The 19,651-nt window shown below is 35.8% G+C and overlaps 1 protein-coding gene across 1 annotated transcript in view; it reads right to left on the bottom strand.

The window, feature by feature from the left end:
* Nucleotides 1–19,651, bottom strand: part of LRBA (LPS responsive beige-like anchor protein) — a 546,641-nt gene that overhangs the window by 430,932 nt on the left and 96,058 nt on the right. Inside the window, exons 23-26 of the mRNA XM_014455776.2 lie at nt 5,487–6,518; nt 4,352–4,530; nt 3,354–3,507; nt 2,827–3,007 (exon numbers count right to left, since the gene is read on the bottom strand). Of these exons, the coding sequence (XP_014311262.1) occupies nt 2,827–3,007; nt 3,354–3,507; nt 4,352–4,530; nt 5,487–6,518 (1,546 nt within the window). The remainder of the gene's footprint in view (nt 1–2,826; nt 3,008–3,353; nt 3,508–4,351; nt 4,531–5,486; nt 6,519–19,651) is intronic.

Consider the following 19,651-nt stretch of genomic DNA (forward strand, 5'->3'; position numbering starts at 1 on the left):
ACATAGAAATTAATTCTGAATTTTAAATGATGAATTAAGTAATGCACAATTGACTAATAATTGCTTGACTTCACATAATCACCTTACTTCCCAACCAGATCAGTAACACTCAATGTATCTGATCAGAATAAGAGTGGGAGAGCAAATTAGGAACAAAACAGCCCTGGCCAGATAGCTCAGTTCATTGGAGCATCATCCCATAAATCAAAAGGCTGTGGGTTCAATTCCTGATCAGGGTACAAACGTAGGTTGTGGGTTTGATCCCTGGTCTGAGTGTGTACGGGAGGGAACCAAATCAATGTTTCTCTCTCACATCAATGTCTCTCTCTTCCTCTCCCTTTGTCTCTCTAAAAATCAATAAAACATATACTCAGGTGAGGATTAAAAAAAAGGAAATTAGGAACAAAACATAAATTAAAGTGGGGATTTTAAATACCACCAGACTACCATAAGGCAACAGGCACAGAATTGAGAAAGAGAAGCATTCAGAAAGGTGTCAAAAGTAAACAACAAAAATTAGAAAAAAGGAAGGAAAGGAGGAAGGGAGAATATGGAATGCAACTCTGTCAAATCCAGAATCATCCCCAGGAAAATAACCTTTGTACTACTTTTTGACAAGTTACATAAAATCAAGTTTGGGTCTGCATTACAACCATAGAGGACTGCCTAGTGTCAATCAGTCCCAGGAGTACAGGTTACTCACTATTGTTGCCCTCTTACCTTCCTTCCCCAGCCTCAGGAAAGAGGAAACCAGGGATCAAAACATTTGGATTATTTACCAAGCTTACCATACTGTACTAAGTGACTTTGAACAAGTTACTTTCTGCGTCTCTTTTCCATATATAGGAAAAGATGGTGCTGCAGTAGATTGAATTTTCTCTTTATTTTCTTCTACAGCTATGAAAATTAGAGCATTACAGTATTCCCTAGCTTCCAAATCTGATGCTTCTTGAGTAAAGCAGTGCTAGTATAGCCTTGTATTTTTAATTCTAGAAATGTACTCTTTTTAGGAAAGTGGAGAGATTTTTAAAATGGCATAAACAAAAGCAATGGAGTCTCAATATTTTAATGACTAATTAAAAGTTTAAGGAAGTATACTGTAACAAAGAAGGGGTAGGATCACTAGTTAAACAACCTACTATATTCACATTCCAACTTCACCAATTACACATTTTGAATTTCGATAAGTTTCCTATTTTCTCTGATCTCAACTTTCCTCATGAATAGAAAAAACGAAAATGGTTGTTGGCCCATTGTGAAAATCAGCAATAATGACAAATTACAGCATTCAATAAGTAATAGCTGGTTTTGTTATGCTCACCATTTGAATCTTTTTTTTTTTAATTTATCTTTATTGTTGAAAGTATTACAGATGTCCCCTTCCCCCCCTCCTTTGAACCCTCTACCGGTTTCTCACCCCCTCCCTAGGCCTTTACCACACTATTGTCTGAATCTTTCTTACTTAAAATTTTAAAACAACTTTCTAAAAATTGTTATGCCAAATTCTTTAAAGCATCCTAAGTTTAAAAGTACTCTGAATAGCATTTTGAGTAAAAATAATCACTGTACCAAAAATGACTAAGTACAAATACATCTCAGTTTATATAACACATTCTTACTAAATATGGAGAAATATTTCATTAATTAGACTTCCCACTTCTAATGCTGCCTTTTACAGTCTGTCTTCGTAAGTCATAGCTTGTAATGGTTTTGCTTCCACTTTCTGGTCCCACTCTCTCCAACCTACTTCTCTCCATTTAATAAGCAAATCATTAACAAAGTCTCAGTATTTACAACTGGATATAGGAAACCTTCTGTGTTAAGTAAAAAAAAAAAAAAAATGGTTCACCTAAGGCAGCCCAATAACACTAAAATTCTTTTCACGGATTTTAACTTTTACCTAAGGAAGTACTGCTTCCAGAAGAATAGAGGTTTAGTAATTTTATTAACTGCTTTAACAAATTACCACAGCTTATTTGGACAATGGCTGTGCTGGAATCATGCTAGTTTAGAACCTTGCTACTCAATTGTGTTAGTAAGAGAAGCAACATCAATATCACACAGACTTATTAGAAAGACAAGTTTAGGCCTCATACCAGACACATGTAATCTAAACTGCATTTTAACAAGATCCTCTCTGGTGATTTATGTGTATGAATTATTTTTTGTTCTTCTCTTTTCTTTAAAAAAATTTTTTTCAATTATAGTTGACATATATTATATTAGTTTCAGGTGTACAGAGTGATTAAACATTTATATAACTTAGGAAGCAATCCCCCTAATAAGTCTACTGCTCATCTAACACCATACATACTTATTACAATATTACTGACTATAGTCTCTATGCTTTACCCCACATCCCTATGACTATTTTTACAACTGGTAATTTGCACATTAGCTGGGACTTGTTAGAAATACAATTTGAGGCCTCATCCCCGACCTATATAATCTACTCTGCATTTTAACCAGATCCTCTCTGGTGATTCATGTGTATAAATTTTCTTTTTTTAACTTGAGAAGCACTACCTTACAGCAAAAAAAAAAAAAAAAAAAAATGATTAGAGAAAGAGGGATAATGCTGACCAGAATCAACTTAGTTGATTTTTTTCAAAACATGTCCTTCCTCTTCTATACAACTTGTCGACTACTACTCTAGCACAGTACATACACAGTCCTTCACTCTCTGCAAGTTTAAAAGTAGCATATGACAAAATGACTAGCACACATTTGCCTAACAACAAGAGAAAGATAATGTTCAATTTAATTTGTCTGGATTACTAAAACTTTTTCAAGTAAATTCCTAACTAATGGGTTTTAACAGCTCACCAAGTCGGAGACATTGCCGCAAAATTCCTCCAGATGACATATTTTTTTCAGCTTCAATTTCAGTAAAGCCCAGAGAACTTGCAAATATGAGCACATCCACAAGGCTGATTAGCCTCTGCAAAAATGTCACAGAGGCTTCTATGGAGAGGCCCTGAGTAGGCTCAATATTCTCCAGCTCATGCTGTAAAGAATCAAGTTTAACAATTACATCTATATTCTGATAAAAATCTAATTTTATTACATCATTCCCCAATGTTCTAAATTTTATAAAAAGCCAGGCTTCCAGAAATCTACCACCACAAAGTGATTTCCTTATCATTTCATCTAAAAAAGGGCAAAGGAAACATACAGGTGAAACACTGTCAATCATTTCATATTCACTAACTGACACATCCCTAAGAAATCAGCATTCCTTTTAGTACTTTCTTTTCTGTTGCTTTGATTTACAGCACATTCAAGTTTTAATCAATAAAGATGCATAAAAGTCATGTTTTCACACCAATTTTATAGAGTAGTTAAGTCCTTACTGTAGCCGATGTAGCAGCTGAAAGCAATGGCAGTATACCCCCACAAGCCATGACCATATTGTCCATCACTTGAGAGATGAGATGAATTGTGTTGTGTACAAAGATGACATTATCACTGCTATTCACGAAGTCCATAACTGTCTTTGTTGAATGGCTGTCCAAAGATAAATGGTGTTTACTGATAAAGCTAAAGAAAGGAAATCACAATTTGCCTACTTGAGGGGAGGGAGGATAAGAAGGTGCTTTTGCTTCATCTTGAAAGCTTGAGTAAGATAATGATGCAGCAGGCACATGGGGGTGTATACTTCCTCAGAAGATGCGGGCCATTCCATAGCAGCAGTTACTATCCAAGCCCTTTTCCAGTGCTGAAACATAAATACTATTCATCTGACATTTGATATAAAAAGTTGAACTAAAATATCCTTAACTGGGAACAAAACTGAGAAGCCATGTGGCAAACATTAAGAGGTAAATGGTGCTAAATGTGCTACTGAAAATGAATTTTCTACTAACATTTTCTTAGATAATTTCATAATATGCTTTTAAATAGAGTAAAAGTAGTATACAAATAACAATAAACAAATTAGCACTTTTAAACTCATAAATCATACAATCAAGGATAATCTGAAACACAGATTTTGTTATACCAAAAAATCACTGGAGAACTGGAAGTTATTCTTAAATGCCAATTTTTTAGTTGCTCTAATAATAAACCCATTTGGTGGATCTACCTCCAGGTGAATTACATACTGTAAAATATGTTACAGGAAATAAATGTTCGTCAAATTTTTAAAAAGAAAAATCTTCAAGTTTTTGTAATGAGACAGAGTAACTCATTTTTATGACAAATAAGTTAATTCAATAAAACCTTATCACAGAAATAATTTATACTCTATTTTTAAGCAATTAATTGCAAAATGTTAACTAAGTAAATTTCCTTGAAAACAAAGGCTAAAATTTATTATACAACATCTTCTATAATAAACATATGGACAAACCTTCTCCACATCTGTATATCTGTTTCTATTGAAAATAACAGATCAGTGAGCAAACGCTGATGCATATGAGACCATTTGAATTCAGGAATACGAAACATAGTAGGTCTGGAATCCCTCCTTTGTCCGTTAACGACATCTGATGCTATTCCTTGCCCTGACTGCTCCTGTTGCCTTGACGTCTAATACAGAAAATTAAAAAGAGTAATAAAATAAGTTCAATTCCAAAGGAAGGCATTAATAAGTAATTTAAAACCTTCTATAAAATGCATCTAACAAATACATTTTAAGATACTAAGGAACCAAATTAAAGAAAAACTATCAATGAGTAATAAAAAATACTTTAATACATTTAAAACAGTTGTCAAATATATTAAACTAGCACAATTCAACATACTTAACTTGGAATCACGTTAGTATTACCACCAGCTGATGTAGCGTTTTATAAAAGAATTCAGAGAAGTTCTTTGTTTTGAATATTAGCATGAAAGAAAGGCAGTATCTGGATTATAAACTGGCTAGAATTAAGAACAACAACAACAACAACAACAAGACAACAGAATAAAGGACAAACCAACAAAACAGGAAGGAGGGAGAGAGAAAAGAATTGAATAAAGTGGAAAAGGACACATGCAACCAACGACTGTCTCATGAATCCCTCTGGATACTAGTAAAGGAGAAACCTGGGCCTCCAGATCTCACAAAAGCTTCCCTCCTTCAAATTAAACACACTTCATGGGACAATTTTAAACCACACACTTTGTATAAAACAGTACACACTAGCAGGTGGTTCTGCAGGAATGTAAATCTAGATTTTGTTGGAAAATTAATGTGCTATAGCTGGGTTATCAAAAAAAATGTAAAAAACAAGTATTTCTAATATTTGCTTTATAAAGCAAAATTATGCCAATCCTGAAAATTGATAGTAGTAACTTTTAGTGATGCTAATAAAAGTTGCCATTAAATGAACTCATACTACAAGCCAAATGCTGTGCTAAAGAAATAAAATCTTGAGATACATTGCATTTATGTAATTGCAAATAGGATACAATGAATTCTAAACAAAAATAAAATATACATATACATATACTTGCTCTATTTTAACTCAGGCAAATACATTTCAAGAAGACATAATCACCTCAAGCACAGGTTGAAGAGGTTGAGATGCCTCCACGTTAGTACTGGCCTTCAATTCCAGTTTCTCAGTATCTGTGGCAACACTGGAAACATCCAACCTCGCAATCTTCTGGTCAGAAGTAGTAGGAGACTCTAAGACATTACCATGAGCATCATTAATTGCTTTGGTTTTTCTAGCCAAGTCAGTTTTCTTCCCTTCATCCAGCATCTGACCAATGTCTGATTGCATAACTGTTTGGGAAGCAGTCGTGTCTGGTGAGGTAGCTGAAGACCCTGCATCTTTAGAATCTTGAGTTTCAGTATCAGCTTGCTTCTTACTTACAGGTTCCTCCTCTTGAAGTGTTAATTTTTGGTCATTACTAAACATGTCCAGTCTTTCCCTGGCTTCAGTTGTATTGGGAGACAAACTATTTCCCTGAAGCTCTGTGGGTAGACTGGCTTCCTCAGTAGGACTACTATCTACCTTCAGTTCTACATAATCCTCATCATCTTCTTCCTCTCCTATAGACTTATCCAATAATTCTGGCGCCTCTGAAGCATCCTCTTCTGAAGGAGAACTTACTGAAGCAGTTACTTCACTGACAGTCATATCTTTGGCACCTGTTTTCAAAGTATTAGAGAAAATGGTCCCAACTTCTACTGTGTCAGAAGGTACTTCTAAATCACCTGCATTTGCTATGTCATTTATCGGTGTTTTCTCTAAAGGGACTTCATCCAGTAACTCTTCATTTCCTTGCCCAGTTTTCATTTCTTCATTAGCTGTATTATAAGTCTGCAGTTCAATGTTGGAGGCAGAGTCAGAAGAACTTGTCTTCTCAATACTTGATTTTCCATCACTATTTTTGGTGACATGAGGAGACACAGGAGAATCCTTCATATCTGATTGTTGGGATCCTCCAGAAACATTTACATCCCCGCTAATGCCAGAAACTGCTTGAACTGAACTTGAAGAACATTGCCCTATATCATCAACATTTCCCTGGTATTCCCTAAATATGTTGGCAAGGTTTTCTTTGTGTATTTCGAAAGTGACCTAGATGAAAGATATATAATTAGTCAAAATAGGCACAAAAAAATGAACAAAGCATGCAGAACATAAATATATTTAACAACTTTTCAAATATGCAGTTTATATAAATGCAATAAAACAATTTTCCTGTAATATCCTTATAAAATGATAAGTCAATCACAAAATTATGAACAATCAAGAAAAATTATAGCTAATCTTAATGCTAACAGGTAGCATGCCATCAAACTACACAATAAGAACATAGTTATTTAGACTATTTGAGATGTACAGGAAAAGAACACCCTAGTCTATTGACCTCTATCAACTTGTACCAGAATCTAAGTATGTACCATTGAAAAGTGTGTGGTGCACTAGATAACACATTGTTTCAACTGCAATGAAAACTCATTTCCCCATGATTTATCCTCAGCAGAGATTAAAAACTATCAATTAAGCTCACAATTTGAGCATCTCTCTATAAATTAAACTAGAGGCCTGATGCACGAAATTCATGCAAGGGGCTAGGCCCTCGCAGCCACGATGGCTTGTCTCAGCCCTTGCAGCCCCGGCTTCATCCGGAAGGTCACCTGGAAGGACGTCCGGAAGGTCATTCAGCTGTCCAGTCTAATTAGCATATTACACTTTTATTGTTATAGGCTAGAAGCCTGGTGCAAGACATTTGTGCACTGGAGTGGGGGGTCCCTCAACCCAGCCTGCACCCTCTCGCAGGGAGTGGACCTAAGCCAGCAGTCGGGCATCCCCCGAGGGGTCCTTAGTGCTGCTGCGGAGGCGGGAGAGGCTTCCGCCACCGCCGCTGCACTCGCCAGCCATGAACCCAGCTTCTAGCTGAGCAGCACTCCCCCTGTGGGAGTGCACTGATCATCAGCTCCTGCATTGAGCGTCTGCCCCCTGGAGGTCAGTGCACTTCATAGCAACCAGTCGTTCCACCATTCGGTCGATTTGCGTATTAGCCTTCTATTATATAGGATTACTAAAACCTTTTTTACTAAGCTAGAAAATACAAATTCTTTTAGAAGTGAAAATAAAATTCAACCTTTCACCAAAGGTCAACGGTAATTTTCTAAGTCTGAACTGTCACAAATGGCCTGCAAGTTACAGATATTCCAGCTATGCACCCATTCATTCCACTTGTATGTGACTGGCTACTATGTATTTAACAGTGTCAGCACATCATGCTTGGCCTTTTACCCAACTAAATGAAAAAAAAAATTGATTAGGAAAAAATATAAAAGTGAGTGCTTTGATTTTTAATGTCAAAGGTTTGATTTTTTATCTCATCAATATTATCTTATAGGCAATCATTATGTGATTGTCACTGGTGTTGCAATGGGAAATATCTCTCAAAAGGTTATAATACTTGAAGAAAGTAGAAGCATAATTACAGTTTATTAATGCGAGAATTGTTTGTACCTATAACTTATGAGAGATATATAGTAAACTGAACCTTTAGTCAATAAACTGTAATTGAGCCCTAGTATAGAGGGATGGTAGTGGTTAATAACAAAATGATTTTTTATGCCCAAATATCCATAGGCCTTTTTGAATCACAGGGGAGTATACACATAGGTAAAAGGCAAGGAAAAATAATAATACACAATGCACACATTTCCTTCTATAGCTATTAACTAGCCTTGAATCATGGACATTCACAGTACATTCATGCCATGATGTGATATAGCTAAAAATAAAAATGTTCAGGGCTCCTGCCGAGGGGACAGCTGGCTGCACCCAACCTGAATCTGCAGAGCACTGCCCCCTGGGGGAGCTAGAGTTGGAGACTCTGGCAGAGACTGCATGGTATGGCTCTGGAGTAGGGGCCCCAGCTGAGTTCCTGACCATGCTGCCCCCAAGTAGGAGACCCACTAGCCCAGGGTGGGCAAACTTTTTGACTCGAGGGCCACAATGGGTTCTTAAACTGGACCGGAGGGCCGGAACAAAAGCATGGATGGAGTGTTTGTGTGAACTAATATAAATTCAAAGTAAACATCATTACATAAAAGGGTACAGTCTTTTTTTTTTTTTTAGTTTTATTCATTTCAAAACGGGCCGGATCCGGGCCCTCGGGCCGTAGTTTGCCCACGGCTGCGCGACTAGCCCCATCCTCCTGATCCCAGTAATCCCACCCTACTGAGCTCTCGCCTTGTGGAAGGGTCTATGAGGCACGGCCAGCCTGGGCCCACTCTAAAGTCTTTCTTCAGAAGGCTGTGGAGGAAGACCAGGCAACCTTGGGGGGTGGCTGAGTAGCAGAGGTAGAGGCAGACCTCAGAAAGCCTTTGGCCTTTTATTGATTTGCCCCCAGCTCAGAGCTCAAAATAAAAAAAAAAGATAAATGTCAAGTAATAAGAAATCTGGAGGAAAAAAGGAGGTGGAAAATAACTAAAGACAGTCTAGGTGGAAAGGTGTATTTTGCTAGGGTAAGTGGGCAAGGTATCTGAAGATACTACATTTGAAAAGAGATAAGAATAAAGTGAGAGAGCAAGCATATCAAAAGTAAAACAGATTCAGGCAGAAGGAAGAACAAATGCAAAGGCCCTAAAACCAAAATAAGCACGGTATGTTTGAGGAATGATAGACCAGTGGACAGAGAACTATATATGGTAAAGTCAGAGTGTAGCCATTGGCTAGATCATGAAGACGGAGCATTACACACTGTGTTAAAGACTGAATTTTATTCTGAGTGAGAGAGAACCATTAGAGAAATCCAAGTACAAAGGAGACATGATCTGATTTCTTACAGTATCAGTTTATTTAGAAAACTGACTTTAGGGAGATCATTTCTGCACTGACACTCACCTAAGGAACACAAGTCACATAACTACCAATCTCACAGTGATTTTCAAAATACAGATCACTTATCTCTACAACAGCCAGTGCTAGAATGAGTTTAGTTTTCAATAATCATTTGCTTTTTCTTATTCAAATTAAGGATTTTTGAATTGTTTTATTATGAAACGTATCACTAAATCTCTTGCTAGTTCTGCATCCCAGGGAGGTCTTTCCTTGGGGCTGTGGGACTATCTCTTTGCAACATGAACATCAAGGATGGTGGGGCCCTGTCTCCTGTCCCTATGGGAGTTCAGAGCCTGGGTACTTGACTCCAGATGTCAAAAATGTACAAGAATACTAATTTTTCTTTTGGATAAAAGCCAGTGGATTGTACCTGCTTCTGAACTTGTAGTCAAATCTATTCAAAATAGTGCTTTGCCTTTCCTAAGCAAACCAACTTGTTTACTGTTTCTTCTGTAAATATGTATATTAAAAATGCTTTTTAAATTCTAAAGTTGACTTTTAAATTTCCCCTTGGTGTACTCCAATTGCCTAAAAGCAAAATTGCCAATGAGCAATTATCATTGCTGTGATCTTTTTTGATACTGTTTTCCTAATGGTATTTGTGACTGATAATTCCTAATTAATTACCAGATATTGTTCTAAATTACCCAGCTAAAAGACTAGTCATTAATCTTCACAATCATTTGATAGCTAATCTATAGCTGTTTGTAATGTTTGGAAAGCACTTCTATAAACTACTAGTTAGAGATACTCTTGAGCTAATAACTACAACATTTCTTTTGCCGTTACTTTCAACTTAATTAGCACTCAAATTTACTAATTAGGAGCTAAAAGATGAATACATCAAGAAATTACGCTTTTAATAATATAATTTTAACTTATAAAAAATTTACTTTTAAATGTTAGGCAATGTTTAGGAACAGGCTTTCTTTTTCAAGCAAATGCATCTTTTTCATTGTACTTTATTTTCCTATAGAAATAGAAGCTGAATATGATACACTAACTTCTAATTCTTAGGTCACCAACCTTTCCACAGTTGATAAATAAGACATGTCTTAAAAAATAGCTAAGTCTTCCCATATGGAGTAGCATCCATAAGCATAGCTCACAGTGATTACCACCACACAATGTATCTTTCACAAAGACTCTGATCCAACACCTTGCAACAATGGTATATGATAACACATAATCAAGTTAAGATCAGATTATAAATGTGTATGCTTATAAAAATTTACTGATCTCATTTATGCAAATCACATTGATTATAAATCTAAATACTCTGGTTCTAACCTAACCTCTTAAGTGCTACCCTAACACAACCTGACTTGAATAATATCAAGAATAAAGCTTATGCTATCCTAAGAAAACTACCTAAAAGAACAGATAGGAAAATTAACATCATAAGTTCAATAACAAAGGGCAAGAAGCCCAAGAGGAAAACAAATCATATATATATAATAAGCATATACTCATGGAATAAACATTTTTAATATATTTTTATTGATTTCAGAGAGGCAGGGAGAGGGAGAGATAGTAAGAAACATTTTTTTAATAACTAGTGTATTTTGATGGGGTCCAGAAGACAATACCCCAAAATATAGCATGTTGGATACTGAATATTTTAAAAAGAAGGAATTTAAGAAACAGGTACAGGAAAAACTCTTACCTCTCAATCCTCCCCTGAAATGGATCATAGATTTTAAAAATATCACCTCCACCAATTTTTCCAAATAAATTTTTGGAGATAGCCAGAATATGAAAAGTAAACTTGAATCATTTATTCAATCATTCCTTCCTAGAATTATAAGTGGTCTAACAGCATCCGATATTAATTGCATCAAAACCACAGCTTTTGCCCTAACCGGTTTGAGTCAGTGGATAGAGCATCGGCCTGCGGACTGAAGGATCCCAGGTTCGGTTCCAGTCAAGGGCATGTACCTTGGTTGCGGGCACATCCCCGGTAGGGGGTGTGCAGGAGGCAGCTGATCGATGTTTCTCTCTCATTGATGATTCTAACTCTCTATCCCTCTCCCTTCCTCTCTGTAAAAAATAAAACATATATTTTTTTAAAAACCTACAGCTTTTGCTTTTAATTTTACTTCTCCATAATATGATGCACTATCTACACTTAATTACATGCAGCCATTAAAATTCATGTAAGGAAACAACAGCAACAAAAAACCAGACTCACAGAAAAAGAGATCAAACAAACTGTTGCCAGAAGGGGGTGGAAGTGAAAAAATGTGAAAGGGAATGTAGTAATGTTGTGATAAGTTTGCACAGTGATACATGATTACTAGAATTAGTGTGATGATCACATTGTATGATATACGTATAAATGTTGAATCGCTCCACTGCACACCTGAAATATAATATTGTGTATCAACTACATTTAAATAAAAAATAATTTTAAAAGCACTAGCCCTAGCTGGTTTTCTCAGTGGTCAGAGGACCAATCGAACCCATGGATTGAAGGGTCCTGGGTTCAATTCCAGTCAAGGGCTCCTACTTCAGTTGCTGGCTCAATCCCTGGCCCGATTGGGGTGCATGCAGGAGGCAACCAATTGATGTGTCTCTCTCACATCGATGTTTCTCTCTCTCTCTCTGTCGCTCCCCCTCCCTTCCACTCTCCCTAAAAAAAGCAATAGGAAAAAATAACCTTGGGTGAGGATTAACAAAAATAAAAAATCAATTAATTTTTTTAAAAATACTAAATTACCCAATGCTAGTAAAGTTTTGAGGGAAAAGGTACACACCATTGGTATAACATATTGGTGCGGCAAGCTCTAAAACGTAGTGTGGCAGTACATACCAAAAGCGACAAAAATATCAAAATATCCTCTTGACTCTTGGGAACTAAGCTAAGAAGAAATAAAGGAAATGAGAAAAGGAACAAATAACTATTTCACCTGTCCCTCTATCCTCTGGGTACTGAGTAAGGCACTGTACATTCATCATTCTCATTTCCATTTTCTGATAAATGAATTAAGCATCAGATAAGTTTGATAATGTGCCCACGACCTTCCACAGGAAGTTAAATCCAGAATCACCTGAGTCCAAAGTTTTTTCCACTACAACATGACGACTGCCTAAATGTAAGAGTCATGAGCACACAATTTTCTGATAGTGTTCTAGAATAGGTGTCTGCAAATTACAGCACTCACACTAACTCCAGCTACAGCCTGTTGTTCTAAATAAAACATCATTAAAACAAAAATATATGTAAAATATTCATGTAAGAAATATATCATTAAATGAAATTATAAAATATAAGTATGATAATAATTTTTGTAAGAAAAGAATTATATGTATGTATACATTTATACATATAACAGAAGATACAAAGTTTTACATCAAAATGGTAATACTAAGTCAAACACAGGTGAGTCGATAATGGGTGATTCTTGGTTTCTGTGTGTATACACTGGTACTAGGTTCCAAATTTCCTACAATTAGCACATATTATTTTTAAAAGTATAAAATAATAATAAATACTACTTGGTTAAAAAATTAAGTCAAAGAATACTTTAGCAATTAAGTATAAAATGGTGACAATTCATGAAATGTGGAAATTTTTATAACTCTTAAATTTATTTTAAAAATATGAAGCTTTTAATTTCATTATATAATCACCATAAACTCACTCATATAAACACGTGCATATTTATATATACCAGTTTATAGCTTGTGATTCTTTTAAAAAATACTTTTAAAAAAACACTTAGAAAATTCTAACAAAACTGACTTCCACCTGCTTTTTTATCCAACCTAAACTGTATTTTCTTCTGATATAAAATGACTGACATTTGTTTAAGCCATCATTGTTAACCGCAAGTAAAATCTTAAGATATTTCCAATATAATCCAAAATAATTAAATACTTTACCCAAACTAGTCATATGGAGGAAAACATAAATCATATTGTACTTTTAACTCAAGTGTGAATTAACTTTTAGTTGATGATTATTTCAAGTCATAGGCCCATTCTAAATTTATGGCAATCAATATAGGTATCTACAGTTTTTAGTCTTATTTGTTTAGAAAAATAATTTTTGAACAGTTCTTCAAATTTGGAATATATTAAATTATTTTAAATTTTAATTAAAGAGTAGAAGCATGTTAGCAGACCAAGTGAAAATAGTATTATTTAATTACTCAACATCGATGTTCCATTTAAAGCATAAAAAAAATAAAAGAAAAAGGAAAATACTGAAAACCTAAAGAACTCACAAGAAAATAATGGAATTAAAAGATTACTCTTAACAGGTACATATTTGAAACCTTCTGACCAAAATAACCAACACAGTGCAGTTATACCAGAAGAGCCTATTACTGCTTATAAAACCTAGTCCAGCTGTCTGAGGAGAGGGATACAGTGACAAACAGCTTCCCTGCTACAAAGGTGGCAGGAAATCTATCAAAGTGGACAATAAAATTGCAATTGAGTTTCTTTGGCTTTTTATAGCAGCTGAATGAATCCTGTGTAACTCTGCAAAACCTATCCAATTCTGCAGCATTAGTTTACACACTAGTACTTTATCAAGTACCATGTTATAACTTTGAGATACTGAGCTTTAAAATGGCTGTAAAAAGGAAAAATAAGCATTATTCCAGTATCATATGCATGAAAAGATTTTTAAAGCTTTAGAATGAATACTTCCCAGAGGGAAAAATTTGATTCCAATAATTTCAGCAGAATTTTAACAGCATGCAGCAAATTGCTCACCTAATTACTGAATCCCTTCAGCTCCATCCTAAACATCATTAAATATTGATTTGAAAACCTTAAAGTATAACTTGTCCATTTTATTTTAAAAATAGATGTCAAGATATTAAAATTCCAAAATAATTAACAGAGTAATCTCAAATAAATTACTGTGTATAAACCTTATGAAACAGACAAATGTTGGGTCAATAAAGGAAATTCAGCCCTAGCTGGTTTGGCTCAGTGGATAGAGCATCACCCTGCTGACTGGAGTGTTCCAGGTTCGATTCCAGTCAAGGGCACGTACCTCGGTCGCAGGCTCCTCCCTGGCCTGGGTCCTGGTCAGGGCACATGCAAAAGGCAACCAATCGATGTGTTTCTCTCACATCAGAGTTTCTCTCTGTCTTCCCCTCTTTCTTCCACTCTCTTTAAAATCAATGGAAAAATATCCTCAGGCGAGGATTTAAAAAAATAAAGGAAATTCACACAAAGAAATAAAACTAAAGGACATTTATTAAACATTAAAATTAAAGATGAAAAACATAAGACTCAACTTGTAACTTCAAATTTTTCTTACCCCCCTCATGGACTTAAGTAAAGCTTTAGCATTTATTTTTTAAAGTATATTTTAACAGCAAAAAGTGCACATATAAAATTACTCAATTAATTTAATCAGAACTTATTCCGCTTTATAACTAATTCTAAAACTTGAGTCAAAGACAGGTTCTTGGCTCAACGTAGGCAAAAAGAGACCTCTCCATAAAGCAACTATATTTTCTTTGCATTTTTTTTGTTTTGTTAATCCTCACCTCACCCAAGGATATTTTTTTCCATTGATTTTTAGAGAGAGTGGAAAGGAGGGGGGGGAGAAAGAGAAAGAGAGAGAGAGAGAGAGAGAGAGAGAGAGAGAGAGAGAAAGAGAGAGAAACAACCATGTGAGAGAGGACACATTGACTGGTTGCTTGAGGGGATCAAGCCTCGAACCGAGGTACATGCTCTTGACCAGAATCAAACCTGCATCCATTCAGTCTGCGGGCTGATGCTCTCTCTTCTGAGCCAAACCGACTATGGATGCAAAGTTTTTAAGATCTGTTTAAAGCCATATGTCACTGTAGTACAGAAAAATATAACCTGATTAATCAAAACTATATAGATAGCACACAAAATATAAAGCCTACTTTGGTTTGTTGTGTCTTAAAAATATTGATTTCAAATAATACATAAAAACACAATTCATATTTCTTCCTTTAACAGTCTCTGCACCATAACATATGCTCCTAGAAAGATAAAAAAGGTTTACTTTATTTTTTTAAAAATGAAGTATGGGATCTTTACTGGGGCCCATATTTAATTTACATAGTATTCCTCTACTTTCCATAGCTCTAAAGAGTATATCACATTATGTTAGTAGCTTAGCATATAAAGGTGAAAAGCAGAGAATTTTATAACAGTTGGTAAAAAATAATTCCCTGTACACAAGAGAGGTGTTCGTAATTTAGACTGTATAACAAGGGCTTTTTAAAAAAGCAGATTTCAGGGAACATCCCATGAAATTCAGATGGATATTCTAAGGTGGGGTTCATAATAATATGCACACCCCAAGTTACTCTGATGAGGTGGTCCCCAAATTATACTGTGTGTGACTGGACATGGGAACTTTAAAGGTAGTTGTTGCAGCTGCTTGATGGATCACTGGTGAGGGAAGACTGAGACACCAAGGCACACATGGGTGGCATGGGGCCACATAATAGTTGAACCAAACAGCGCCAAACAACGATGATGTAGTTCTTCCTTCTCCACCTTGCAACAAATATGTAATGTACAACTGCTAAGTACTCGGCACTATGCATAGTTCTATGAAGAAGTGTAAGAGCTTTCATATCCCTGCTAATGAGAGCTTACATTAACAGCCAAAATAAGAAATCACTTTTAACTAATAATATATGTGAGAGGCATTACAGAATCATACATGATTAAATGCTAGTCTACCTTTGCTCTATTACCCATTACTTTTCTTCTTCATGTACATTACACTCATTCCTTCCTGCCTTGTTTTTCCGTTTTTATATGTTATCTCCCATATTATAAAATAACTTCTTCCAGGATAAGATCTGTTCCTGTCTCACCTTTCACAGTAATTAGAAGGTGCTCAAATAGAAGAAGATAGAAAAAACAAAAGGAAGAAGCTGAAAGGAAAAAAAAAATAAAGATAAAGGTAGACAGGGGAAGAAAGGAGATGGGCAACTGGAGTAAGATCTGAGACAGAGTGACTAAGAATAAATAAGAGAGTCCACCTGCTGTGTGACCAACCGAGAGATGATGGGAGGAAGACAGCAGAGATAAAGCCAACACAGATTCACTAAGGACAGAACAAACAGAGAAAAAGAGAAATACGTTGGGGGGAGGCAGACGGCAGGAGGTACAGAATGGATGCAGGAATGCTGGAGGGAAAAACAGAGCAAGAGAAAGAGAGGAATAGGAAAGCGGGAAACAGTGGCTCAATGAAGAAAAAAAGAACAAGCAAAGAAGGAGAGAGCTGGCTAGGCAGTGATAGACAGTGGCCACAATCAATGCCAATAGCCAAGGAAAGGGTTGTAGAAGATTGATTAGTTAGAGGTTAAAGAGAGACGGAAGGGAGGAGGAGAGAGGGGGTAAAGAAGAGAGGAGAAGGAAGAGGGGCAAGAAGGACACTGGGAGAGGGTAAAGGAATGGTGAGGGAGGGTGAGAGAGACACTAAAAGAGACAGCAAGAGAAAATTAAGTGCTGTGAATTCATAGAGAATGAAAGGGCCTGAGTGTAGCAAAAACTATCACATAAAAGTGATTTAACTATCAAAGTCCTAACAAATATAAAGGATTTGGGTAGGTACAAAGGAACACAAAGTATATGCCATGAATAATGAAAATAAAGATTTAATAAAGCATGATATACTTTAGAAAGACTAGAACTAACATATCCTGAGTGCAGATTCTGGTCAAGTGAAACAGGAAGGTGAGTTAGGAAATACATTTTTTCAAGGGGAACAGTGAAATACCTATATATATATAAAAGCCTAATATGCAAACTGTCCCCTTGTGAGTTCGACCAGGAGACCATGAGTTCGATCGCTCACTATGACATGCACTGACCACCAGGGGGCGGTGTGGAACAAAGGAAGGCCCCGGCCAGCAGGTGGGGAAGGGAGGCCCCAGCCAGCAGCTGGCAGCAGGGGAAGGGAGGCACCGACCAGGAGCCGGCAGCCAGGGACAAGAAGCCCCACCCAACCACCAAAAGGTAGGCCCCAGCCAGCAACCGGAAGGCTTCAATAGGCCCCGATCTCCGGCCAGGCCTAGGGAACCTACCCGTGTACAAATTTCATGCACTGGGCCTCTAGTTGGAAATAATTTTGCAAAAAAACTTTATTTGCCTTTCTAAGAAGATTAGAACAAAGTATTTATGGAGTAAACATTATATGTTATTCTTAGCTTAATAAATCTAGAGGAAAATAATACCTAATAACCATTAGAAATACCCAGAATAGAAGTGATCTGGTCATGTATAAAGAATTAGAAATCATTAAGAAAAAGTTCAAAGAAGATAAAAGACAAAACCTTGGAAAAATAAGAAGTCTAACATATCAAGGGTTAGAGAGTGGAACACTACTTACGACCCAGCAATTCTACTCCTACTTATATATCCCAGAGCAGTGCTTTTTTCAAATTGAGAATAATTCAGTTGGCAGATCATGGAATCTCTTGCTGGGGTATCAGCAGCAATTTTAAATGAAAAAGAATAGAAAAGTAAGAGTGCATCACTGCACACCAAGATTTAATAAGGATAAATATTGTCTTATGAAACCTCTTTCAGATGTATGGAGGGAGAATGGTGTGGATGTACAGGCATACCTGTTCACAATAACTGTCTTAATTGTGAGTCACAGCTATAAAAAGTTTGAAAATGACAACTCTATTAAAACCTTTGCCTTTGAGCACCTGAGTGATTAATAGCATTGAAAATGAATGAACCAAAGCTATATTAAAAATTTTAAAAACTTAAAAATGAAATCACAGAAAAGTCCACACAGTATGATGTCATTTTCATAAAATATAATAGGGAACATTAGATAATATATTATTTAGAAATAAATTTTTAGCTTTTTAAAGAAAGACATGATACACACATAATTCAAAGTGGTAATTAGGTTTGGAGTGAGTAGGGGTGGGGTGGGGGGGGGATAACAGAACCACACAGCATGTCCTTATGTTGGGTAGTCACAATTCTTCCTTTATAACAATTCTTCCTTTGTAACACTTCATAGCAGCAATTTCAACTGGTGTGCTGCAAGAATTTTTAAAACATGCAATACCTGACTATTTAGTCAGGGGCACTGACCTCTTTTGCCTGAGGATGTCAAATGAAAAAATGACAACAAGCAACACAATAAATCAAAAGTATACCTATTTTTTCGTCAGATCGACAAAAAATATATTCTTTGGCGTGCTGCCATGAGATGAAAAAGGTTGAAAATCGCTGCTTCATAGCATATATGCTACACAAGTAATTTTGGGTGTGACTGAGTCTTTATATTAAAAGGTGTGTTTATATCAAACAGGAATTGATTGGGGTATGAACTAATGTGCTGGCAGTAAGAAGGAGAACAAAAGGATAAATAACAGAAATGATAGAGCTATAACAAAAGAAAACAGTCATTGAGCATTTAACTCTATTTTTTGTTATTTCACTCACTAATGCTGAACCTCAACTACACATAGATATACATATGGATATACATTTACCGTTAGACAGATTGTTAAGAAAAGTTGAAAAACTTGCCTGAGTTTACACAACTGAAAATTACTGTAAATCAGAATTTAAACCCAGAACTATCCTGTCTCCAAAGCCCATGTTAGCCTCATTACTTACACAAATGAATTGGCAACTGGGTATAAATGTTTAGTCATAACTGCTCAAAAGTTCAAAAGCAACTAAGAAATCTCCTAGTCCAACCTTTATTTTGTAGATAGGAAATTCAGAACCTAGGCTATTAACCCTAAATATCCTGTGACTGAAGCGTTCTGAAGCTCTTTGGTCTTAGGGTCGTGTAGTACTGAGGCCCCACAAAAACCTTTTATTTATATGGGGTATATCTATTCATATAGAGATTAAATCTAGTAAATATTATAAATTAAAAATTTTAAAAATACTTTATTAACAATAAACCTATTATGTCAATAAAAATAACATTTTTTAAATGACAATTTTTAAAATAGAAAGTATTATTTCACATTTTAGGCCTATTTTTTAAATTATAACTTAATAGGAAACTATTGCATTCTACTATCTACTTTTGTATTCAATCTAATGTATTACATTACTTTGATTTAAGTATTAAAAAATCCACCCTCGAATAGATATGTAGTTATGAAAGGAGGGCCTCACATACTCCCTGAACAGGTCTCCTGGGCTCCCACAGTCTTCAGGCAGTATGCTAAGGATTACTGCTCTGAAGGTTATATCCCTCTAACTATCCTTCCTAAGAACTTGAACAAACTAGAGTGTATACAAAAGTACTGAATTAACATACACTATTCAGAAAGTCTGAAAAATTCAATATATATTGGCACTTCCCCAGAATTCCCCCAGATATATCTGAAATGCAATCT

This window comes from Myotis lucifugus, unplaced genomic scaffold, assembly GCF_000147115.1.
Source record: "Myotis lucifugus unplaced genomic scaffold, Myoluc2.0 scaffold_1, whole genome shotgun sequence".
Classification (NCBI taxonomy): Eukaryota; Metazoa; Chordata; class Mammalia; order Chiroptera; family Vespertilionidae; genus Myotis; species Myotis lucifugus.